We start from the raw sequence: 27,353 nt of genomic DNA, 5'->3' as shown, positions 1-27,353 counted from the left end.
TACTTTACCTTTTTTGATGGCGCAGTGGTAGCGTCGTCGTCTTGTAATCAAGGGGTCCCCGATTCGATTCCAAGTGGAGGCACATAGGGTTCGGATTCCACTTTAAACTGTAGGTCCAGTCCTAATTAGCCTTACTGTGCATAAAGTGAACTTAAAACAGCAAACCAATCAATCAACTAAACCAATGTATATGGTTTACATGGAGTAATAAATTCAAATTCAAATTGGTTATGCTATGAATTTAAAGGACAGTTTGTCTTGTAGATAAAACTACAGTAAACGTTTGGATTCTAAATACAGGGTTATTCAAAAAGAAAGAGTAGATTTCAAATGTTTATTTCTCATGAACTATAAAAGATAGAAACACGTGCCATACATCAATGGATAGAGGAAGGTTCAAAGTTTTATTGTCGAAAGTTTTAATGTATGCACTCAACATAAGCATCATGTGTTGCCCGACAAACATCAAAACGGTACTGCATTTCTTGCCACACACGAATGAATTAACTGGTCCCTAGTTATTCAATTAATAGCTACAACAATTCGATGGGTATTGAATGGAATTAATAGGCAGGATTATAAAACTTTGAATATTGCTCTATCCTTTGATGTATGGCACGTGTTTCTATATTTTATAGTTCGTGAGAAATAAACATTTGAAATCTTCTCTTTCCTTTTGAATGACCCTGTACATGTGATTTAATTTATCGTAGATTGAGAAGGAACAACGCCACTTTATTTTGTAGATACACTGTACAGTTTAGACTCTAGGTACAGTCAACGGTAAATATAACATTAGTCAAACTGTCCATCACTATGTTCATTCCTTCTATTCTACATTCTACAGAGCATTCCCTGACATTCGCTACGAGACTCGGCGGCAAGCGGCCCGGCGTCAGAGCTTGTCTTTCCCGGTGAACGGGTCCGCGACAGTCAGTAGAGTCGGCTATTAAAACTCGTATAAACGTCGTCGCACATCTCCACAATTCCTCTTTGCGAAGTAACACTTGGCAAAATAAATCCCTTGTTGTAATGTAAACTTTTGTGGTGCCATATTAAGCCACAATCTTCAACACAATCTTCTTTTGATTCGAGGCATATATTGTCCTCTGCTTACTGACGTATTTTTCAATTCATAATGATTACGTTCTGGAAAACAGACCGAGCGAAAATGGTGATGGACAATTCGCCTACTCTTTCTTTTGCCGTTGGGTGTACATATGATTTAATTGATTGTATACCGAGAAGAAACAAGGTCGCTTATCAGCGCAAAGCACTCGTTGACAAAGGAAGAATGTGGAATGGCACTGAAGAAGAAAGAAATGACCATTCAGGAGCGTAGTTGTTATTGATTCGAGTCCCGTCACCTGAGGTCATTTGGCTGACAAAGGAGAAGTGATCAACGTTCCATTCTTGGCACGTAAACGCTCCAGCGAACAAGACCTTGGGAACTTCAGAGTAACGACTGCAAAGTGAATTTCCAGTCAATGATTGCACCCCACGCGCCCACTTACTTGAACAAAACACTCAATATCACTGAGGGACTTTGCCTCCTGAGATCTAATCTCTCCCCCCCCCCTCTCTCTCTTTCTGGAATTGCCGACTAGTTAACTCTCTGCACGTCAAAGAGACGTGAGGATGAAAGCACCAGACTCAAAAAGAAAGGATCAAAATAACTCATTCAGACTCGGGCTATTATACTGGAAATCGATGAAACGACTCAACACTCCTGCCTGATAATCAAAGGGTTTTGGGTTCGATTCTTCATTCTGGCACTTTCGCACGATCTTGAGATGTACTTGTATATCAGTTCTGTGTGCCGTGACTGTCTTCTACACTGACAAATAACAAGTACTTGTTTCTTTTCTATTGCACATATGTTTATAAACAGAGAACAGGTAGCAAAATGTGTTACATATGTAAATATATATTTACTTATTTTAATCAAAATATGGACATACGACTGTGACAAATGCAATTTTCATTAAACAAGAAGCTCACCTAGGTAAATAAAACACATTAAGCTTCCATGAAATTAATTGTAATGCAAAATTTAAATACAAAATGTTCTTTGTTGCCTAAATAATGAATTTCCAAACTTTGTCTTAAGTGCTAAAACGTGAATCTCTTTTTGTTGGCCCTAAGACATATTTATATTTTGTGACGTTCACTAGTCAATCATTTGCACGATTACATTTCGTTCATAAATATTTCGAATTATAACGCGAAGGTGAAGGTACAACTTCAATGGGTCTAAGTATTATTAAAATAACTGAGCCATATGCAGTTCACTATTACCTATATTTACATTTTGTCACAAACATTACCACATAATGACTATTGATTTTAGTTGCTATAGCAACGTTAGAATTCCAAATATCTCGTTTATACAGCGTATAGCGCAATAAATAACATGAAACATAAGAAACGTTGTACAAAGTAATTATTATACATTTTTTAAAACGTTAATATAAAGTGATTTGTATAATATGAAAGTAACAATTTCATTAAACATATAATTATATTGTGCGGATTCACAGGACCGTCACAACTTACTGAAAGTGCATTCAATATCGTATGAAGTAATGGGAGTATATTTAAAATATGCAATGTATTTGACCACGAAATCTTAGGCCTGCAGTCTCTTTGTTACAATAATGTTGCCTATTACCAAGATTTAAATCTCTATTTAAAATAAACAGAGAGTGGCAAATGAACGGATGACAGTTGAACGGAACACCTTTGGTATTTAATACAAGGAGGGAAACCATAGAAATAGCATGAATATTGAATATATATGTCAGAAATATTTGAAAATATTGAAAGTATATGCAAAAATAACCAAAATATGTAATATATGTGCTTAAAGATTATATATATGAAAAAATATGGAAAATGAAAATAGCATTTTTCGAGCTTACATGCTACAATTCGTAAAGATAATACAAAATAACACTGATTTTATCATCATATGAAGATATGTATCTACATATAAATCAGTTTCCTATTTGTAGATTAACAGGGACTCGCCGAGTTTAAGAACGCTGTATCAATGTCAATGTTTCAAAATTGTTGATTTCGATTCGCTTTTGTTTGGCAGGAAGATTGATTTCAAGTAACATGTTGTGTTACAAATGTAACCTGAATTTGTAACGAATTATTTCAAGCGATAATAGCTTCAGAAGTATAAACTATGCTTTTAATTTTTGCAATGGAACATCATGAAAACCAAATTGAGTGCTAAGGACTTGAAATTCAACTTATGAATTGTAAATCTGGGGAAAACCTGGGGGGTAAAGGCGGTCAGGGGCGTGGTGCTGATCACATCAACCCCACTCACGACCGGATCAAGAAAGTGAAGGGGCGTTACCCCCACACCCCCTATACGCCTTCATGGCGTGGTGCTAAGCACAGGGGAACACTTTACCTTTTTTATTGCTCATTATTCGGTATCGTTTGAACTAGTAAGTCAGTGTATTGTACAGTTACAGAATGTGTAATAGCGTAAAGAGATGATAATGAAGTATATAAAGAAAGGATGGATAATAATTGAAAATCAGGAAGAGGAAATTTACTAACATGAAATATGTCATTATTCCCAGACAGTTAGCAATCAGCCCAGCCAGGAAATATTAATGGAATGCTTATGACTGTTATTGCCGAGTTGGATTTACTAAGGAGGATAAGCAGGAAGTGTGCGAGTAGGAAGGATGACACTTGAATTACTGGGGATTGTTATGTGGAAAGAGGGGAGAATACATAGTTGTGGGAAATGAGTGAAGGGGGTCAATCAGGAGTCGTTGGTGAAGCAAGAATGGTGCATTAGCTCCCCAGTTCCAAGGAGATACATTTCTATCACCGACACGGGGAAGAATATTTACTTTCCGGGTCGCGAATTTTTTTTCCAGTCAACTTGTGAATGTGGGTTCATTTCTTACTCTCTGATAGGCTGTTGGAAAGTTACGGTGCTCTGATTGTGAGAATATCTTATTTCCTATTTTCAGCGCAAATTTGCTGCTTTCTAATCCAATCTAATCTAACCTAACCTAACCTAACGTACAGCGCAAATAAGATATTCTCACAATCAGAGCACCGTAACTTTCCAACGGCCAATCAGAGAGCAAGAAATGAACCCGCATCCACAAGTTGACTGGAAAAAGAAAAAAGTGCCACCGCGGCCCAACCTTGACGATGTAAAACGGATTTGAGTGTGCGAGTTCTTTAAAGTCCTTTTAAAGTTGTGTTTTCGCCTCTCGCAGCTTAGGCTATCGAGGCTTACCATTATTTTTTATTAATGTGTAAATACGATCTAGATTTGATTTATTTATTTCGTGTTTTAAGTACACTTTATGCACAGTAAGGCTATTCGGGACTGGACCTACAGCATAAAGTGGGATCCGAACCATTATGTGCCTCCACCGGGTATCGAACCCGGGACCCCTTGATTACAAGGCGACGAGATTACCCCAGGAAATCGATCCCAGTACCGAGAGTATGTTACCCTAGGAGGCGAGCCTGCCATTACAGTTTTCAGGTAACTGAAGGTACGATACGATAGATTTAAACAACCTTGAAACGCCATGGGAATCGGGAAGGGGGGAATTTAGCATTGCTCACTTGAAGATACAAAAAAGCAGAAAGTTTGTGTAACAGAAATACGGTTAAGTTAGAATTTGAAGAGAGTCACGAATGTAAAAACTACATTAAATCCCAAGAATAGAGTGTAAAATACAGAATATGGTTTTATACTGTATCATTTTATCCAAGATAAAATGATTCCACTGATTTCAAAATTCCAAACATTATAGTTGTATGTGAGGTGGCATACGACATAAACTTTATGACAAATTTCCACCTAACTTTTAAAGCTTTTTCGTAGAATGAGGCGTGTAAAGTTACTAACAAAATAGAATAACTAGTATGCATTTCAGTACACTAAGCGTATGAAATATAAAAAAAATAATAAAGAACAGTTATGCTAGATATTCACTCATCTGCTTAATCCAGTTGATGGCTTTCCCCAAATTTTAGTATCAAATTAGTTTCTTTTTATTAGTTTATACAAGTTATCGTTGTATAATAACAATCATAGCCATGATAATTATTATTTTCAAGAATAACAAGGTTCATTTAAGAAGGAACAGATTTCTGACAGTTTTTGCTACTTTTTATGCTTTGTTATACTTTTGAAGAGGTTTAACACCAAAATTTCCCATTCAGCAACACGCCCTTGGAAAATATAGCGAACTTACTTTTAAACTAAATATCCTTGAATAAGTCAAGCAACGCAGTAAGACGTATCTATCACCTCAAATAATCCAGTTGACATTTCATTTTTAAAATAACGATTTCTTACAACTATATAACATGTACACCATGGTGCTTCACAATTCATATCAACAACAAAGTGGAGCGGCGATTAGCGAGGATAACAAGGGCAGTTCCCCCACCCTTTGTCCCCGCACTATGGCCTCTTAATGCTAATCATTGTCTACCAAAAGTAAGTGAACTGTCTTTTGCCTACCAGTTTTCGCACCGATCACCACCACTGATCCCAGAATCTAAGCCTATTTTCTGAAATCTGGCTCGTTTTCTAGAACATTTATAGAAATCTGCACGAAATTAGACCAGTCAAGGTCACGCGCCTTCACAGCTTCACCTTGTCTCCTATGTATTCATTTTAAAAAAAAACATTTTTGAAACTGTTGCTAACTGGCAACACTGTAGGTAGCTAACATGACCTTGACTGGTCTAATTCAGTGTCGTTCACTCATTTTTAATCCTAATTCAAGTGGATATTGCTGAGGAGAATATTTATGAACAACTTACAATGAAAGTGTGTGGTAATAGATTGTCACTAATTCTTATCTTCGAGAAGTAAACCCAATTGTTACAGAAACTAATACTCACCCCGATGATGGTAACTCGAGAAGCTTCAATTACCCAGAAGTACGGGGTGAAGCTATATCCCCACCAACACTGGGTTCCCGTGTGGAAAACTGACGTCACTACAACCCACGATGCGGTCACGAACACTGGGACACCTGTTGGTAAAAATAAGTATCAGGTAAGCAATATGGACGAGCGGCCAGCGACAGCTATAGGGACTTGGGAGATATATGCTAATCGTACCAAACCTGACTGACCTGCCTAACCTACTCATCTACGCATCTAAGAGCTGTTACAAATGCATGAATAGGTTAGGTTTAGTGCTGTTAGCACAGCTTGCACACCAGACAAAAACGTGACGCCATAACTTCACTGCTGAGAGTATGTATTTTCCAAGTTGCTAAAACCTTCGCTAACCTAACGTAACAGTCAAACTTTAACCGAAAGTAACGGAATATTCGTGATTTTGCTGGACATGGCTGTAGAGAAGGAATGAGTCGGTTCACAAAATCAAACTCCTCATTCTAGTATCTCTGTTTTCCTGCTTTTAGAACTTTTTAGAGTGTTTAGTTTAGAGGTTATAGTGCGTATACTTTCATCCATTAGCTGTTAGAAAAATCTCACTGCCTCTATTTCAGGATTACATTTAACCTTTAAACAGCCAATGGGTCATATATGACCCATAGAAAGTATAGGCGAAAACAGCCAATGGGTCATATATGACTCATGGTGCCGATTACAACATTCACGTGCTTTTAGGACCTTCATACTTGTATCTGAGGTTGTAAACGCTGACAGATGTTGAGATAAGACTTTGAAACGTCATGTGGAAGAAACTCTCCTCCCTTTCTCTAATGTGCAAATTAGCCATTTTTAGCCAAAATGCAGGATTGTACATATTACGTCAAATTTCAGCCTGTATGAGGACTAGAGACTTGAAAGAAGTTTCACTTTGTTGCAAAAGGTCTATTCTTTGAAAACGATGCAAAAGTTTGCGCTCTTTTTCCAAAATTACGGGAGAAGAGGGGGCGAACGCCAGATTTTTCATTGAAATTTGGGGACTTGGCCCCTCCCAACCCCGTTTTTCTCACTTGGGGTTTCTAAATTGTACACGGTCGAGTGCTCCGATCTTTTTGCTTTCAAACAAAAGTTATCCGAAGTAGATTGCTGAAATAGTCTCAGAGGAGTCATTCCATGCGAAATCAACACAGCTCCCAACCTGACCACCTCCGATTTTCATGAAATTTGAGGAGTTGAAACTATGCATGGAACTTAGTAACTGTGAACATTTTTAGTTTCGGTTGTCTTGTAATTGTTAAATTATTCAAGGTCAAAGTTAGCAGAAATTGCCCTTTTTGAGCCCGCTTAGCTATGCTAAATGTGCTGTAACTCCGCCCCTATTTAGCCTAGGAAGCTCAAATAAAACTTATTGTACAGGGAATAGAACAAGCTTTCCAGTGGTATATAGCAAGCCCACCTTTCGATAAAAATATAATTTTGTCACGTGACCTTGGCATTTGACCTTGAATATCTCAAAACATGTCATCACCAAAAATCATGAAAAAATATATTTGGTCCCTCATACCATACTCTAAAACATATCAAAAAATCATTCTGGGACTGCAATGGGATCAGAAGATACAAAATAATATGTGTAACTATGTGACTGATAAAAGCCTCATTACATGAACTATGACAAGTCAAAAGTCCTTTAACACCCCTACAAAATGAAAAGGAGTTATCCTGGTCATGAAAGAAATAGGTTAGGCACAGGGAGATCTCTAGCTGTGTGTGTCAAGCGCAGATCCGGCATATTGTTGACCGCCATATTGAATTCAACGCAAAAATTTCAAAGGAAAGGGGGTAATGTGATATATCAAATCAGGCTAGAATTTCACGAGAAATGAAGCAGCGAAGGTTTTTCCCAACTTATTTTTAGGCAGCAAAACGTTATACGCATATATTTCACTTACGATATATGCACATTATAGTGTTGTCAATATTCCTGTGAGCACACTCGTTGACGTCTCTCACACTCACATATAACATGTGGCAATGTAGCAGGTGCAACATCATCGCAAGCAGCAACTATGCCTTCTCTCAGATGGTCAATATCAGGGACTTTTAGTGCATGCACCATTCTCTTCAAATGTTTCTGAAGGTAAAAGTCCTCCTAAGATGTTAGATCTGGGGAATGCGCAGGCTTTTTAATAGATCCGCGTCTGCCCATCAATCTACCTAGAAATTTACTGTTACGAAATTGCCAAAATGTTCACATAGTGTGGTCACACACTGTCCTGGTTCAAAACTCTGGTGCCATATCCCGTAAGCAAGGATGAGAAACCTGTATACTTAACAAATCCAAGAAGCCCTCACCATTTAAGGCTCCATTGTTGAATATGGACCAACCATTCCCGTTCTCCATACACTATACCACATCATTAGCTTACCAGCAACAACCGTTCGGCTTAATACTTTGTTTTTAACACCTCGAAAAGGAGAAAATGGTTACAAGCATGCAGTAATAACTTTTTGCTGGTTAAAGATAGTTTGGAAAAACCTTCGCCGTTTCATTTCGCGTGAAGTTCTAGCCTGATTTGATATATCACATCACCCCCTTTCCTTTGAAATTTTTGCGTTGAATTCAATATGGCGGTCAACAATATGCCGGATCTGCGCTTGACACACACAGCTAGAGATCTCCCTGTGCCTAACGTATTTTTTCATGACCAGGATAACTCCTTTTCATTTTGTAGGGGTGTTAAAGGACTTTTGACTTGTCATAGTTCATGTAATGAGGCTTTTATCAGTTACATTGTTACACATATTACTTTGTATCTCCTGATCCCATTGCAGTCCCAAAATGATTTTTTGATATGTTTTATAGTATTGCATGAGGGACCAAATATATTTTTTTCATGATTTTTGGTGATGACATGTTTTGAGATATTCAAGGTCAAATGCCAAGGTCACGTGACAAAATTATATTTTTATCGAAAGGTGGGCTTGCTATATACCACTGGAAAGCTTGTTCTATTCCTTGTACAATAAATTTTATTTGAGCTTCCTAGGCTAAATAGGGGCGGAGTTACAGCACATTTAGTATAGCTAAGCGGGCTCACAAAGGGCAATTTATGCGAATTTGACCTTGAATAATTTAACAATTAAAAGACGCACGAGACTAAAAATGTTCACAGTTACTAAGTTCCATGTATAGTTTCAACTCCCCAAATTTTATGAAAATCGGAGATGGTCAGGTTAGAAATTGCACATATCTGTGTTGATTTGGCATGGAATGACTCAGAGATATAACGTTTTTTTCTTAAATAAGTGTAAAAATTTAAAAATCGCGCGCAAAGGGCGCGGCGAGAGAGGGGTTACTTTCGAAAATCGGCTCAGCTGTTTAAAGGTTAAAGGATAAGTTTTGACTCGCACTCTATGTACTAACTGAAAGTCAGGTTACACAAGCAACTTTTTGCATTACGAAATATATTTTTCTTTAGGCGTCTTGAGGCAGCGGCGTGCCAATGGAGGGGTGGTGTTGGTCATAACCTCCGATATTCCTAAAAAAAAAAAAAAAAATGAACGTCAATGATAGGAACAGATGGCAAAATGAGGACGAAAATCCTGGGCACAGCATTGTTTTGTAGAGACAGTACCGTATATACACCTCGTACCTTAAAAAATTGATACATTCGGCATGAACATGAAAAATTGAGAACGATATGCAGATTAACCTATAGTGTCAGACATTATGAACAAGAGGATAAAATAACTGAGCCACACCGTATCCTTCTACATAATGGCTTTGGTCATGTGTGTGTTATATTAACAGGGTGTCTACCAAAATAACAAATCCAAAATTCTTGAATTTCTCATAACTTTTGTTTACCCTTTCTTTCCCTTTTCGTGGCCTTTTCCCCCTTTTTTCCTTAACATTTTCTTATAGCTATAGTTGGAAATTAAGAAAATATATACAGGGTGCGCTCTGAAACACCCTGTATTTTTATTCCATGCAAAACTCTTACCACAAGGCCGTTTAAGAAGAAAACTTAAGCTGTACTTTATTTCTTGCTGTAATAATTAATGCATTTAAAAATTAATGCTTCAGATCTTCATCCTGGATGGGTAATGGACACATTACTTTCTTTCATATTTTTACAAAACTTCTTGCAGACAAGAATGTAATTTTTCTTAAGAAGCAATTGAACAAATCCTTATCACAACTCAATGTAACTTTAGATTTCCAAATATTCAATTTTATCAAATCCCAGTACAGGTATACAACAATGTAAATTCATATACTGTAAAAAAAATAGTAAAAATTCTTGACCAAAAGCATAATTTATTGACTTTTCTTAACTGGTAGACACCGTAATTAAGAATCGAGGAGGATAATTTACAAGGAGATTTTTTATCTAGGCAAAACAAAATGCAAAGTTTTAAGATAATGAATTCAGTGAAAGAATAACAAGAGACTGTGATCTTTGGATATAATTGTTCAAACTTGTGTTCTGGAGATTACTCTTAATACGTTATATAACTCGGTTTCCTTATTTATATTTAAAACGAAGTTAATCATACCCGTTTACGTGTATATTTTTACCTTTTGATCAAAATATTCTCTGTTATATTTCTAGTTTCTACTATCTTGTGCAACACAATTATTATGCGTATTAATTTTAATAGTACTGAATTCTTGCAATTTTCCTTTACTTTTTTTTGGCTAAGGCTTACTACTTGTGTCTTACTGCCATCTACCGATCAAAATTGTAACTTTATACATTATACAGTGCCTTTCATGGTCGTCTTCCGCGGATCGGAGCTATTACACGGGGCAGCGAGAGCACGTCTGCCTACAAACTGGATGCAACATCCTCGTAAATGGAACAGCTAGCTAAGTTATGTAATAGAATAAGCTCGTACAATTACACGGACAGCTTCAATTAAAATGAGCACGTACCTTGCTACAAGAGGTATTGGAAATGTCTTGTGCAAGGTGCCGGAGGGGTTTTTGAAAAGTGTGTACCAATTGTGCTCCAACGTCGTCTACTTTCTCCCCAGTAAGCACACGACATTTACCCTTCGCTTCTTATCAAGAACAGACCCTGTTTCCTTAAATTTGTTCACAAGTATCCGAACACTGTCTCTGTGTGGAACATTAACATCCGGGAATTCTGCAAAATGCCTTGTAACTTCCCTACAAGAATTTGTAATGATGTAAGAGTCGTACATAAAAATTAGTTGCTTTAAATTGTACAGTCACGGACACTTCTGGGTTGTAATTGATTGATTGATTGATTTAGTTTATTTTACTTCGCGTTTTGTGCCTCTTGGCTAATTTGCGAAGATGGGGATCAGTGATGAAATGATGAAATTGATGAATGGACATTTACAAACAACCAAACCCGACCGGGATTCGAACCCGGGACCCTTGGCGTCGCTCTGGGTTGTAATGATTGAATTGAAAGTCAATGGCGCTAGTGTTCCGCTATTATAAAAATCGGAAGAATAGACCTGTTTTATGTTTAAATTAAAGCTAAGTTTTAAATGGTAATTATGAAATGTATTCCGCCCGTAGAACCCAACTATGTGATATGCACTTTTACAATACCGGCGTACGCTAGTGGCTGAAGTAGATTTGTGGCACATAAATATAAGTGCCGTTCAAAATTTTATATACGAGGGATGATCGAAAAAAAGAATACAAAACCTGTAAATTCCAGTAGGTATTTATTAGAGGATCACAAACGAACTCACGTGAAATAATACCTCATGCACTACTTAACATAGTCTCCTCCCCGGTTCAGGTATTTATCTCAGTAGTGTATGAAGTATCCTTTAACGTGAGTCCGTTTGTATTCGTCTAATAAATACCTACTGGAATTTACAGGCTTTGTATTCTCTTTCTCCTATCATCCCTCGTATAATTTCCAACTTCTCTCCTTTTTCAAAGTTTCAATACTCTGTAGACTACATTTTTGAGCTTATGGTACGAAACTCATAGTGGTTTTTACGTCATCTGTTACCTTACACGTTAAAAATAAAACTTTACACGCGTGTAGTATATGACGTAGAGACGGCCAACAACGGAGATTAAATAACTTAAAGCTTGTGATTTCAAATACTGATATCAGCTCGATACTTTGGAGGTTAGATTTCGTTTTTCACTTGAGAGAAAAAGAACAACAGCAGTTCTTCAGGCTACTGTAACCACCATTAAATATTGGATTTATTCTGTATCTACCTACCATGTTTAAATAAATATACCACCTCAAATACCAATACTTAACTAATATTATTATATCTCATCTAATTTTGTTTCACTCCATGTCACCCCTATCTTCTCAAACGTATTAACGACATAAATACGTATGTACTGTAATAAGAAATTGCTCCGATCTGCGTGGCGGAGTACTTAGAATAACGTACTAATAGGCCAGGGGTTCGAGTCCCGGCCTGGACATGGATGTTCTCTGCGAGTGTCTCTCAAGCAATTCCATCACTCATCCTCATCGTCGCGCTTAGCCAAAGTGGTGAAATTGGAAGTTCAGAGCGGACAGGTCTGTACACGTTTAAGACCACTGCTCACAAACTGTCTCCAGATGCTCGTTTGCATTTCGACCCAGAATTTCCTTGGTAAATTCAAAATGAATTTTATTTAACTTGTGAGAATCTGGATAACTCTTTTACACGTCGAATTTTGTTTGAAGATGTTGTTGGGAATATTACTGAAAGTTGTATTAATGTTAAACTTGATTGTAATAAGAAATCCTAATTTTATACATGATTTATAACTGTGGGTAGAGTAAATTGTTCATCAGATGTTTTGTTCTGATATTATGTAATTAGAACCTACAGTACTTGATGGAACGTTGAATTGAACGCCAAAAAGATCCAAAAAAACATTCCCGAAGTCGAGCCATTAAAGTTGAAAGTGATTAGATATGGCAACCCTGCTTCACTACCTGGCGCTGCGATCGCATCGATTGCTCAGTCTTGAAGAAGCAGCTGTGGAGAGAGGACGTGTCGAGTGTGTGTGGTGACATTGCGTGCAGATTGAATTCTAATGCTAATCACGATGGAATTTTATGATTTACGATAAATCATTAGGCAACTATACGTTATACAAACAGATATATAATAACAGTTCTCTCAGTCGAATCACTTACCCCACCCAATGCTGTAGTATATGCTGTAGGAGAGGGGTCTCTGGAAGAAGGCAACGGTGATGAGGTTGTTCAGGTAGAGACCTTCCACAAACAACCACATGAACATAGCTGTGCGTCCGTACTCCAGCAGCACGTAGAAGGACTCGCACACGATCGGCTGTTGGATGAAAAAAGAATCATAACTTGAGGTGTGTAAATATTGCAAACAGAAACAGATGCAGAACAAACTTCTTGGATTCATTGTTATATAACTAGTAATTGTAGAACATAACGAAGGAGCTTATTGTTAAAAGAACACATTATTATCAACCATGACCCCAAATGAGTTTATATAGGCTACGGTAATCATTATTCATCAACGTATACATTTTCAGAGAGAGGAAAAATGTTCATCATAACATTCAAATTGGAATATTAAGTGGTTTTGGGAAAATAAAATTATATATTTTCTGTTACACGTTTTTTCTGAGAAGGGAAATGATACAAGGTGACTGCCAATTTATAGATATGGTGTCCGAATTGTGTGAAAGACATGCTTGTAATTTATCACAGCATATTATCATTGTTCTTTCCCAATGTTACAGATAACCCAGCTATACAGCCGGCGTTCAAATTCCGTCTTTTGTTTGTTGTGTTCGGTTTTTTCATCAGGTTACCGTCATTAATCACCATTGCGGCTGCAACATGCAAGAAAAATACAGACACTAATTCCTGTGATATCAATTTTCTCTCTGAAATCATAAAATATCTCTTCCGCACAAGATATGTCACGAACCAGGATCTACTACTTGAAAAAAAACCACGATTTTATTCGACTACGATAACATGTCAGCTATTCGATGTATTTAATTTGGTACGTTCTTTCTTAAACAAAAGGAACACAATTTTTGTCAAGCACAAGAAAACATTAACCTGAGACTACATAGCATACACCAGATGCCACTATGGGTTTCAATAATCCTTCGTTCAATCATAAATAAAATCAATCCAAGTTTGAAGGAATTTAAATGAGCACATTTTACTTCTTAACTCGCACTATACTTATTGCTACAAAGCGGATGTTTTATATGCTAAAACATCTTTTTTATAATTAAATTTCTAAAGTTTCTACAACATCCAATCATGTTCCATACTTTATACTTTCAACAAACAAAAACCTATTTAGAAATCCAAGTCTCAAGCTGAATACACTCGGGCACATCGACATTATCAGAAGCAGGCAATTTTTTTGAAAATAATAGAAAATTAATGAAAGCAAAAGAGAAAGATAGAGGGGAGAGAGAAAGTAAATGAGAAGAGATACGACAGAGATAAATAAAGAGTAGAAAGGAAGGTGAAAGTACGAGAGAGGAAGAAAAGTGAGAAAAGAGGGAAGGGAGAAGAGAAAGGAGAGAAGAAAAGAAAGGGAGACGGAGAAAGAAAGGAAAACAGAGTAGGAAGAGACAGAAGGGAAGAGAGGACAGATAGAAGAAGAGAGAGGGAGGAAAGGAGATCAAAAAAGGAAGGCGAAAGGAAACAACGAGGGGGAGGAAAACAGGGAAGATAAGAGAAAGGAAGAAATAGAAGAGAGGGGCAAGGGAAAAGAGAAGGAAGCAGAAAGAAAGAACAAGAGAAGGGAAAGAAAGGGAGAAGAGAAAGAGCAAAAAAAGAGAGGTGTTGTATATTTCAAGATGCTTGAGATAGAAAGAAAGCTTGACAAGAAGAAAAAGAAAAAGAGAGAGGGAGAAAAAGTGAGAAATCAGAGAAAGAACAAGAGAGGGAGAAAGTGAGAGTGAGGAAAGAGAAGGGAAGAAAGGAAAGATAGGAGACAATAGAGCTTGAGGGAAAGAGATTAAGAGAGGAAGAAAAAATAGAAAAAGATAGGGAGAAAAAGAGAGAAGGTAATGGAGAGGAAGAAAATGAAAAGAGAAGGAAGGAGAAAGAGAAATATCAAGAGAAGATGAAAGAGAGAAGAAGATAGAAAGAAAAAAAATGTGTTCTACATTTATAGATGCATAGAGATATTCAGGTTTCATATTCCACAACGAGGGTTTCCGTAATAGTTTGAAGTATGCATCAGAGTCAAGGGCCACATTTCCCTCACAGCGCGAGATGAACAAGTGCTACACTCAATTACTCTCCATTTGACATCATTCATCACGAAAACAAAAGAAGCTTACATTTACCGCAAACCAAATGAATGTCAAAACAAATAGGCATCATGAAGTTTGTCGAGAGCTGCAAGTTATACGCCGCTAGCAAAAACAACCAGCATAAAACACTGGCGAGCATTTGCAAAATTTTCGCAGGTACCTTGGCATTCTCGCAAAACCATTCCCCATCTGCGGTTGCAAGATGAAACCGCACAGCCTGGAGCTGTAGGCAATGCGGCGAAATGCAGAAGTGGACTAGATAGGTGTAATTTTCATTTCCCTGTTGCAAACGCACTATCTCTCTCTCTCGCGCACGCGGGTGTTTGTTTACAAAACCCGATTGTAAACAGTTCGTGGATGCTTACGCAAGGACCTGCGCAACGTTGTGTTCTTCAGAGTTGGAAAATTGATGGATAGAAACTATGCCAAGAAGATTGGAATGCTTTGTTGGTAGAATTGCATCCGAATGTTGCTTACATGATAGTCACAATGGTGTTATCTGACGAAGAAGGCGTGCTTGTACTGTAGAATCTGAAGCAAACATGTGTTCTGTACGGTATGTAATTAATACGTTAGAACAGTGGTGGCTCTTGTTAGGAATGTTCGTCGTTACAGCGAAAGGAGAACTCAAATTGAACATGCACACACACACATACAACTGCGCACATACATACAAAGGAGAGTCAAATGATAACCTTAATTTCCTTGTTTCTTTTCATTGTGACTTTTCATTCCAAAGGAAGCGCCACACTGTAATTGTTCGAGGCAACCATTCAACTTTTCGGGCATGTATTCGATTAAAATCATGTTCAGTGGCACCCTAGACGTCAGTGTGATCTCGATCCGCTACCGAAGCCTTAGAACCAGTTTAATGCTTTTTATTACACATCGGAAAGGAAGAAATGGTACAAGTATTCATTAATAACTTTTTACTTGTTAAAGATACGTCGAAAAACTTTTAACATTGCATTTCGCGTGAAATTCTAGCCTGATTTGATATTTCACATCACCCCTTTCCCATTTAATTTTACCCAGCCTAACTCCATTACATTTTATAGGGTGTTTTAAGGGACTTTCGTTCACCCTGTACAAAGAACCTGAATAATTTTAATTTGATATGGATGCTGTTTATATTTCGTTTCGTTTATTTTCATACCTTTTTATGTAAATTACTCTAAGTTCATCTTGTCTTCAGGTTTTCTCCCATTTTTCCCTCATGAAGATATCTAATCCAGACGTCCTCATGAACATCACATCCACGAATATTGCTTCATCTGCATCTTATCTTCTGTCTTTCATCTTCCATTCGCCTAAAGTTCTCTATCACCCTTTTCCACGAACGCTAATCATGACAGTGCAAACACACTATCAGGCGATGTCTGAGGTGAAATCGTCTCTCTTTTCAAGTGCAAATGAAAATAACTTTATTACTAAGCTAGAAACGTTATTTTATGCAGTGAATATTATCAGAATCCCCTGAACGTTTTGGATAAACATATCGCTTCTACTTGAACTAACCTTCTTTATTTTTGCATTTTGCATTTGGAATGATTTCTTCAATCATTTTGAATAATACTCCACACAAACTGGGCGTATCTTGAGAGGGCACTCAAAAGTCAATCTCGCATTCACGTAGTACATCACGGTAGCTGCAACGGACCAACGAGGCTCTGCGGCCAGACTTACGGTCAGTATGATCCTCTGTAGGACCACAGATCTCTGGTACGACTGTGTGTTTTGCCCTTATGTATGCTGAGTTGAGTGTCCATTTACAGCCTTAGCTTTAAACCTTGGTAAGGAGATTAGACAGGGGCTGGGCACTGCAAAATAGTCTAAGTGGTGACGTCAATTTTTTTAAAAATTTCAACAAATCAATGAAACTACACTAACTGAATATTGTGGTTCTCTGGACCACACGGTAGTCATGTGCTTGGCAAAGAACTGAACGTCTTTCATTTATGCAACCCAAACAACATGATTGACCAACGGGTTGCATGGCCTGCAGGATATTTACTGGGGCATGCGAACATCGACTTTTTCTTCCATGAATGAATTACGCAGACAATTTGGGTGCCGACAATGGGCCGGACGTCATTCGGATGGCAATATTATCGCGCCTGCTGACGACAGATCGGAATTTCCACAAATTAACTTTTGTGTCTGCGCGCCCGGTACTTTTGAGAGTACAACCAACAATTCTAACAAAGCTTACAATCGAAACTAGACCGAACGGGAATCTGGTTAACCTAAGTATGATTGATTTATTTTGAAACGCTCTGTGCTTGTACAAAAGTTGTAGACCATTTAAATGTTTTGGAAGCAAGGAGTCTACGTGAACTCTTTCAGTGTTTTCCGCTTTTATATCTCGGTAGTAAATGCAGTGTGGCATCGTTCAGGTAACATACTAGGGATTTAATATGTGTATAAATTGAACCCACAAATCAAAATTCTACTACGCAGAACATTATAATTATTGGGAATTTTGATGACAGTATATTGCGACATCTTTGATTCTCTTCTGAAAATTGTTACCCTTTGTTCCAGCATCTGTGGTTGAATTTTAACCATTTGGGTCCTAGGTTCTAATTCTTCGTAAAGCCTGACCATTTCATTATGTTTGTTCATAGAATCATTAATTCATCATCTACCCTCAACTAGACATGATTAATTTAGAGAATTAGAAAAATGAAATAAGAAAAGAAAAATGAAAATATATCCGTCCTTCCTTGATTCATACAAGCACCATTTAAAATAACACAGATTACAACTAAATTTTCACGAGTATCCATGATATTGTAGTGATAACGCTCTCGACTTGCAATCAAAGGGTTCCAGAGTTCGATCCCCAGTGGAGACATGAACAGCGGTTCGGATCCCATTCTAAACTGTGTGTCCAGTCCCGATTAGCTTATTTGAGCATAGAGTGGAATTACAATAAACAAACCAACAATCTTCATTTAGGTTTCATGCAAAAAGTTATTAAATATTCGATACTCGCACGTTAATTAGTCCATAATTAATAGTCTAACACCTGAAAAAGCCTCATTCTTGATCTTTGTACAGTAAAACACATATTTACCTTCTAATTTTATGCACAGATTTCTAATAACCATGGCTACATGTAATTGTCCAAATGACAATACTGTTTGTACAGCCAATAATAAGAATGCGCTCCACTGTCGAATTTCCTAATTAACAGTTAGACTACTAAAAAAATTTAAACGTAACAAATAAAAACTTTCAACAAAGGGAAAATAATTTCACATAATCAAAATATATCACAGCTAACCAAACATTTTTTAAATATTTAATAACCAATAACTTTACATAGTAACCATCGGGTTTGATGAACAATTACTTTTAAATCACATGGAATCTGTGATATTTTTTATGCGCATTTAAAACTAATTGATATCCACGGAATATGTTAGTATTGTGCACCTACTTCCGTAATCGTATCTCCAATTGACATTCTTATATGTAGAGATACATAATATGCCTATGTTGCTGTTACGTTCATACACCTAAGAAAAGTAAGAAATGAAATCTATGAAATACATTTCATTTTCTCCGATTTCTATGACCGATTGTTGAGTTTCCAGATTTCCTGTTAATGTGCGGCAAGCACAAAAGGCATTTCTGGGGTAAACATAGCTCCGGTGCCTTCATAATACGCACTTGCATGAAAATAAGCTCAACTTATCAATTTCTTTCATTCTGCCTTAAACTAGTGGTCACGAAAATCACAGAACTGTGATTTAATCACTGTGATTCGTAAATCACAATCAAAACTGTGATTTAATCACTGTGATTCGTAAATCACAATCAAAACTGTGATTTAATCACTGTGATTCGTAAATCACAATCAAAAATGTGATTCAAATTGTGATTAACTGCTACTTCTCCTATAACATATAAGATTCACGTGCTCATAATACGTGAAGTAATCGCAATCACAAAACTCGTAAGAACCTGCTCTTGCTACGATTAAAGTGATCAGATTTTTAAAGAAATATCACATTTTCTTGAAGAAACGGGACAGCATAATGTATACAATTTTATTTAAAAAATGTTTCTTGTTTGAAAACTTATTAATTAAATAAATATTTATTTTAAACAAATTTATATGAAAGATTAAAGGTAATGAAAGATTTAAGATAACTTCCCACTGCAAAGCACTACACGTTAACTGTGTTTTAATAACAGACATGTCCACCGGATTCTTACCAAAGCACAGAGTAGCGAAAGTAGGTACATCAATTGCTTTTATGTTCCTACATAACTGCCACAGTGCTGACCTCTGTAGTCAGATGTGAATGACTGAACGTTACTACACATAGTTCATACTAATAGGGGGGAAGGTGTATTATCGCAACAATTCTATGCCGATAGTCACTGTCACAAAAATGGACATTTTGGCGTACCGTTTCACGTTTAAAGAAACAGGGCAGACTCAAAGAAGGGACTGTCCCAGCAAATACGAGACGCCTGGTTACCTTAGCTACGATAGAAAATAGCAGTGACACAAAATCACAGTTAAAATTAACTGTAATTAACAAGTGACAATCATTGTTTAACTTGTGATTACAAAATCACAATTTTTCGTTCACTTATAAGCAGTAAAACACTACTTAATTTAGCGTATGGACTTGAAAATGTCGAGCAATATATGGAAAAAAACCAAATGACAATATATCTGTGCCTATTCAAGGATATTTTATCTCAATCCTTTTACGGATATTGGCTCTCGTAGTTATTTAATGCTACTTTCCACTTGAAAATACCATGAATATCTTGAGTTCACGATCAATGGTTAGAGGTTTTCTCAAGCGGAACCAAATCATCTACGAACAACGAGGCTTAGGCTCATGGGAGCAAAGATATTGACCAGACTGGCGTTCTATGTTTATTCAAATAACAGAATCAAGCCCCATAGTGTCATTGGGAATTTACTCTCTTTAGAAAAGTTAGGTTGATTGCCTTAAGCAATTGTGAATTGGTAAACACGATAATTTGAATCGAATCGTGCAGACCGGAAGCTCGTTTTCGAGAACTGAACTCTCAGTTTGCATTGTGAAATGAGACAATGTTGAAGTATAAGCCACTTTTGGCTAATCGCGAAGATGAGGATGAGTGATGATAATATTAAATTGATGAAGGGACGCACACAAAGAACACCATGACAAGACGTAGACATGGCGGAGTAGTCAGCGTAGCACGCTACCACTCCAGGTATCCCTGGTTCGAATCTCGGACTACGAATGGGTGAGTGTCCTTCGTCAATTACATCATATCATCGCGATTATCCAAAAGTGTTATAAAAAGGCGAAGCAAAATTGAACAAATCAATCAAATCAACCATGCCAAGGCCGGGATTCGAAACCGGGACCCCTGGAAGTATGAGAGTGAAATAAATGTTAGAAATCTCCAAGAATGCGCTGGCTTCGGAAGCAGTAGAAGATAGAAGGTCGCGTCTGTAATAATTCAAAGTTTGTTCAAACATAAAGCGGGCATAAGTTTTGTCTTGAGCTAATCGGGACTGGGCCTACAGATTAAAATGTCGATCTGCTAGGATCGAATCCACAACCGCTTGATTATAACGCGCCTAATATTCTACAGAATTGATTGATTGATTTGGTGTTTTAAGTCCACTTTATGCACAGAATGGCTAATCGGGTCTGGACGTACAGTTTAAAATGGGATCCGGACCACCATGTGCCTGCACCGGGTATCGAACCCGGGACCACTTGATTACAAGGTGGCGACGCTACCACTGCGCCATCGGGGAGGCCCAATATTCTACAGAAGAAAGATATGATATTCGTGCAACATGCACTATATCCCTTGTATATGTAGAAGGCAACAACGCGCATGGCATTAAGATTGAAGATGTAAAGAAACACAGTTCAAATAAATGTCACAATAAAGTATACCAATGTCTTTTAGAAGCATTTTCTAAACAAATCACATCCTTCTCTTTACTTCTGCTTTCATGTGTACTTTTGTTTCTCTTTCTGGCTTCGGTAATTTGCTTCTTTCTATGCTTGCTCTGTTTATTCGTTCACAGAAGAGTTAAGTCTTCTAGCGTTCAATTGTCGACTTTCGAAAGTCCCGTGTTCGAGTTCCGGCCTGGGAATGGGTGTTCTTTGTGAGTGTTCACTCATCAATTTCATTATGATCATTACTCATCTTCATCGTAGCGATTAGCCAAGAGTGGTAGAAGTGCGACACACAATCACAAAAATGAAAATACACAAGAGGTTCTTTATTTTCTCTTCTTTAAACACTATGATGTGTGACCTGATTATAACATATTTGGGCCTCTCCGATGGCACAGTGGTAGCGTCGTCGCCTTGTAATAAAGGGGCCTCGGGTTCGATACCCGGTGGAGGCACATAGTGGTTCGGATCCCACTTTAAACTGTAGATCCAGTCCCGATTAGCCGTACTGTGCATAAAGTGGACTAAAAACAACAATTCAAACAAATCAAAAACGAACTATAACATACTAATGTGTTGTATGTACATTTCATCTTATCTTTAACTAATTACACTGTTTTTATGGTAACTGTTTATCATCTTAAGGTTTTTCCTGTTTTTCGAAGCCATTTATTTCAACGAGCATATTCCGATGTACATATCCACAAAGTGTTGCAGTTAATACATTATGACCTTTTTAAATCGTGGACTAGGTGTGATTTTTTGGCCATATACGTATATAACATCCTTATAATCGTCATGTATTCCAAGGCAAGGAGAGAGCCTAAAGGTTATAATAATAATAGGTGAACAGAAATCACTAAGTTTAGGGATTTTTAAAATTGACATGAATTTACTAAAGGGACGGACTGAACGGAAGATGAAAACGCGTGGGTGTTCAGAAATTAAATAGTTTCGGTAACTTGGTAACATGCGCTGTATATTTCTTGAAATACTGGATTCCCGAACAGGTCAATAGTCGAAGTAGTGACCAGCAACGGGTAGCATAAATAATATTAACACCCAATGCGCCATCATGTGTGCAATGTAGATACTAGACACTCCCTATTGTCCGAAAAATGAGAACGAAAATCCTCTGCGCCTTTAATTAGATTATAAACATTGGAAGTCGTTCTTTAATAGTTTGTTGTAGGATTAATGAATCATGTTCTGATGATATTTCTTCGAAGCGTTTATAGTCATAGCCGCCGCCACATAAGAGTAGTATAAAAGTATATACAACCAGGACCACTTATAAGTGTAGAAAAGAAGAGGTCATTTGATTAAACAGTCCGATTTGCCCACACTTAAAATTATGCCAAGATCCTCTTATTCCCCATTTCTTCAAGTGTGATATGCTCTTAATCCTCAAGAATTTTGAATCCTAGTGTAGAAAAGAAGAGTTCATATGCCCCGATTTGCCCACACTTAAAACAATGTCAAGGGGGGGCATATAGCCCAATCGGCCATGTGTGTACATATTTAAATCTAAAGAATTTTGAATTCTAGTGTAGAACTCCCCTCAGACAGATTTGCCCATGTGTGTAAAAGCTACATCTCTCAGTTTGTTGTCCATAAACTTGTCAAAAATATGCCCCCCCTTGATATTGTTTTGGCTACACTTAAAAACTAAGGCAAAAAGTCACTCTCACCCACCCACACCCATTTATATTTACTTCCGGTCCGGTAATAAGCAGAGCTCTTCCAGAATTGCTCTGTGACTCTCTCATTTCTTACATCATAAACATATGATTTTTCACCTATGAGAATAACACTACATATGGTGTCATCGGGGAGTGTATCGTGGAATTCACAGATAATTTTAATGTTTGTCCTGTCATTAACCACAACTTGTTTCCTTTTTGAAGTGTTGATGACAAACATGGGCCTCTGTGCTTTGAATTCATCTGGTGTGTAATACATGTCAGTATTGCCAGTAGTGACCCTTTTGTATGCCGTAAATGCTTCATATAATTTAAGGATATCATCCTTGGACATGTCTAAATTATAATTTTCTCTAGGAAATACCTCATTTCTGCCATTTTTAAGATATATGTTCTTGATGTTGCAGTTATCAAATCTACTTGAATTTTTTTCCTGATTATTGTGTCTTCCAGTCTGAAACAGAACCACCACAAAATCCGGCATGTCATATTGTATACTGGAGAATGAATTTGTAGCATCAAACTCATAATAAGTACCAGTTGCAGGCTTCTGTACACATTGATATGTATAAAATTGTAAAGGTACTTGTGGATTTTTTATTATATCTGCTTTGTATTTAAGAGCATAACTGGCTTCATATTCAACAACTGGGATTCTTAGCTCCATAGTCTGAATAATGCATTTGCCTTCATCAGGTAGGGTATTGGGCAAAGCTTCCCCTGTAGAGTTTAATGTGCTGTACCTCATCAAAGCATTATTATCATTGGCAGCTCTTCTAAATGTGATTCTTAAACCACCCTTCCACATAATATCTTTGTAATCTGAGAAGAATCCTGGCAAAAGGCGCATTGGAAACAGCACTGTGTGGCTCTTAGATATAATTTTATCACCAGCCTCAAATCCACGTATTTTGTAGTAAGAAGCCTCGGTTTTGGATAATTTTAGTGTGGCCAAAGCTGTGGAGGTAATGCCGGGATAATCCACTCTGTTTATAACAACACCATGCTTTCTGATCTCAATTTCAGAGAACAGATGCGGCACAAAATTATCTACCAATCTTATATTTGAATTTGCCGGATAATCTGTTCCATCGAGCTTTACAACATCAAATTTGATGTATAGATCTGCTCTGTGGGGGTGTATAAAGCCATCCCCTACATCAAGATCAACCTCAATTTCTGTGTTGGGTTGATTTAAATTTGCAAATGTCCTCCTGTTTGGGGGGAATGATTCTAGCTCATAACTCTCAATATTATCCATTTTTTTTGTATGTATTTTTATTTAAATATTAATCTCTATGATTGCAGTTGTTGTGGCTCCAGCAAAATCAACTAATTCTTCTTTTTCATTAGTGACCATCAATTCAATATTATCTATTCTATTATGGCACACAGGAAAATATAATGTTGGGGATGGAGTGTAGATGATTGGCTCCATAAATTCAGAATTAGGTTTAAATGTTGCAATGATGCCAGTTTGTTTGTGAGTGCCTATGCCATTTGATTTGGTGATCATACCCTCAGCCACATTACAGTGAATATTTAGAGTCTCTATGGCTAAGAATTTAGGTATATTAATAGCAGTATGTTTGATGGCTGGTTCAAGTTTTGTGTTGTTCTCAAAGCCTAACAGCTCTCCTATAGTACCCAGATCCACTGTTTCTGTAGCAGATACAATCTCTACTCTGTGAGTGACTGAATTTTGAGTTAATACTATACCTCTGGGTAATTGAGCATTTAGAGTGGACAGATTATATTGCCCTGGAGTGATGACAATTTTTTGATCCCCTACTGCAATTTTGTTGTTGTGGTGTGTAATATTAGGGATCAAGTACATGCCATAAAATGCTCTGAGAGCTATTGTTTTGGGATACACTATATCATCATGTAATCTAAGTTTCAATATTGAATTTTGGCTGGTGAGATGGAATACCCCCATGATGTTTTAAATACCACAGGGCTTTTTGAAAATTTTCAATTGATGGTTTATTTATTTGAGACATATATCTAAGAACAGATAAACACAAATGTCCACAATTAACATCTTTGAAGTTTTGAACACGGGCATTATTGTAATAAAGATTAACTGATTTTAAATATTTTACTAAATTTTCAGGTGGAACACCTCCAAATGAATCAAACACAAATGCCTCATCTTTTAAATATTTAAGATAACAAATCCAGTGATTGCCCTGATTTTTGTACTTATTCAAATTAACAATGCCACACTCATTGTTGAGTGGTTGTTCTGGTAAAGAATCAGACATGTACACACCTCTAAAATTTTTGATGCCCAGTGGCTTGATTAAAGCTTCAATATCTTGGTTTGTAAGCGGCTCTTGTTTTTTTTAAACTTATTCATGGCTCTCTTAACACCTTTGCCTTGTTTCTCCATGGCCAGGTTATGGCGCTTCAATTCATCTAATTCTGCCCTATTTTTCTTGGCATCTATTACTGTTTTTGCTATGGCAGCTGATCCCCCAGCCAAGCTCCCAACAGCCCCAAGTGCTGCTAAGATGGCCGGGATAGTAAATATGAAACCCCCCACATGTGATTTTTTCCTGGATTGCTGTAATTTTTTAAACTGGGGGGTACTAAGCAACAATTTCATACCATGGCCCTTTGCAAGACAAGAATTTTTTTTCTTGCGCTGCTTTTTGGTTAAAAGGCTATCAATAGTTTTAAGAGATTTAAGACCTGCATAAGGTATTTGATACATAACACCCTTGGCCTTCATTCTAGGTTTATTATATATATATTCACAGCCCCCACCCCAGTTTTTGTTTGGTGTTCATAGCTATGGTGGTCCCCAATGCTGCTATTTTTTCACTCAAAGAAGCATCCTTGCTTACAAATCTACCAAATGCAGCCTCTTCTAATTTCTTGTCTGCAACATGTCTCTTGTCAAGATCAGAATGTGTGTTGTATGCTATGTCATGGTCTCTACAAGCAGCATCTAGGGGATTAACACCAGGATCACCTCTGTTTAATCTATGGTCCAATTTTGTGCCTGGACCACAATACTGATAGCCTGGAATATGTAGTTCAAATGGCAGCTTGTTTATAATGTCATTAACCAACCCCTGGCCCTCAGAAATATTCCAAAATTTAGGTGGTAGAGTATTAATAATTTTTATAAGATATCCAATCCCCTTAGTGTCATTCACTATAAAATTAGACAATTTGGTGCTTATCATGTCCATAATTCCAACCTTTTCATTGTAAAAATTGTGGTTGCCAGCATTTTCCTCCCCAGCTATCACCAATAACCTATCTACAAGTTTCCTGACATCATCAACCCAGACAAATTCTTTAGGCAGGGTGTTGTATTGTTTGATTCCACTGCCAGTCTTGATCTGTGTCCATATGGGCTTGATTAAATTGTTGTATTTTGCTCCACTGCTAGACTTGACTCTTTTTTGTGTGGGATCATTGTTCTGGTATAGAGCATCTGATTTTATTAATATTTCTTTGTAGTGCTCATAATCTTGATCTGTATAGCTGCCAGGTCTCTTCCTAGTCATCAGTTCCCACAACCCAGGTGTGCCGGGATATTTAACAAAACCACCTCTTTCTCCAAGATGAGATTCTGAATATACAATTATATCATCTCCCATAAATGTTACTCTGAAATTGCCAATTCTATGTATGATGCTACCATCACGCTCTGTGTCAGCATATAAGCCAAAAACCTCATCTTTGTTGTCTTTAGGTGTGCTTAAATATTTTTGAGCAAGAAGACCCAATTCAATAGGATCCTGAGTAGCTTCAATTCTTCGAGGAGCAACAGGACTAGGTGTATGAATACTGGAAAGTGGGGTGATTGGATAATCTAATATGTTCCTTGCAGCTACAGGTACAAGCTCTGTGATCAAATTTTGATTTTGCTCTGTAACAGTTTTGATATTTTTACCTAATTCACTAATAGCATCAATAATAGGCTGTTCTGTTTGTTTGTGTTGTTCATAAATTCCTCGGTTCTGTGATTTCCATCCCTTAAATCTTTTTACAAGATAATCTCTTAATTTAAGATCATCAATGATTGGCCTTTTCATGGTTATTTATATATGTTTCAATGTCTAGAAAATTGTTGATTTTATTTCTGTATTTGCCACTATTGGGTTTTCTTGTCATATCAATTGTGACAAACCCATAACTGTCCTGGTTCCAGCACCTACTGCAAAACTTGGAAAAATCATTGTAGCTCAAGTCCCCACCTACATATTCATCATGTATGTGTTTGAGGTTGGTATGATCTTGATGAAACACACATATAAAATTGCTGTTGTCTCGGATCAGCTGCTTCGGTATTTTAGAAAAAGTCTGTGCCAGGTAGAAACAATCAATGTTTTTGTGTCGGCCCTGTGTAAAGAAATTTCTAACCTTGTTTTGATTATCCAGTATAATGTCATCAAACACAACAACAGAATTATCGAGACATTCATGAAGTGGCTTAACATCTGATTCAAAAGTGGCAATATCCAATCCATCATATAGCTTCATCAACTGCTGATATTT

The 27,353-nt window shown here is 37.1% G+C and overlaps 1 protein-coding gene across 1 annotated transcript in view; it reads right to left on the bottom strand.

Annotated features, from left to right (window-relative positions):
- The window catches only part of LOC145996465 (PDF receptor-like), a 327,859-nt gene that overhangs the window by 38,044 nt on the left and 262,462 nt on the right, over positions 1–27,353 (bottom strand). Inside the window, exons 7-8 of the mRNA XM_083132955.1 lie at positions 13,062–13,218; positions 5,911–6,044 (exon numbers count right to left, since the gene is read on the bottom strand). Of these exons, the coding sequence (XP_082989081.1) occupies positions 5,911–6,044; positions 13,062–13,218 (291 nt within the window). The remainder of the gene's footprint in view (positions 1–5,910; positions 6,045–13,061; positions 13,219–27,353) is intronic.

This window comes from Lepisma saccharinum, chromosome 12 (genome assembly GCF_977018435.1).
Source record: "Lepisma saccharinum chromosome 12, izLepSacc3.1, whole genome shotgun sequence".
NCBI lineage: Eukaryota > Metazoa > Arthropoda > Insecta > Zygentoma > Lepismatidae > Lepisma > Lepisma saccharinum.
Note: the sequence above shows the minus strand (reverse complement) of the source record. Positions and strands in the feature narration are given on the sequence as shown.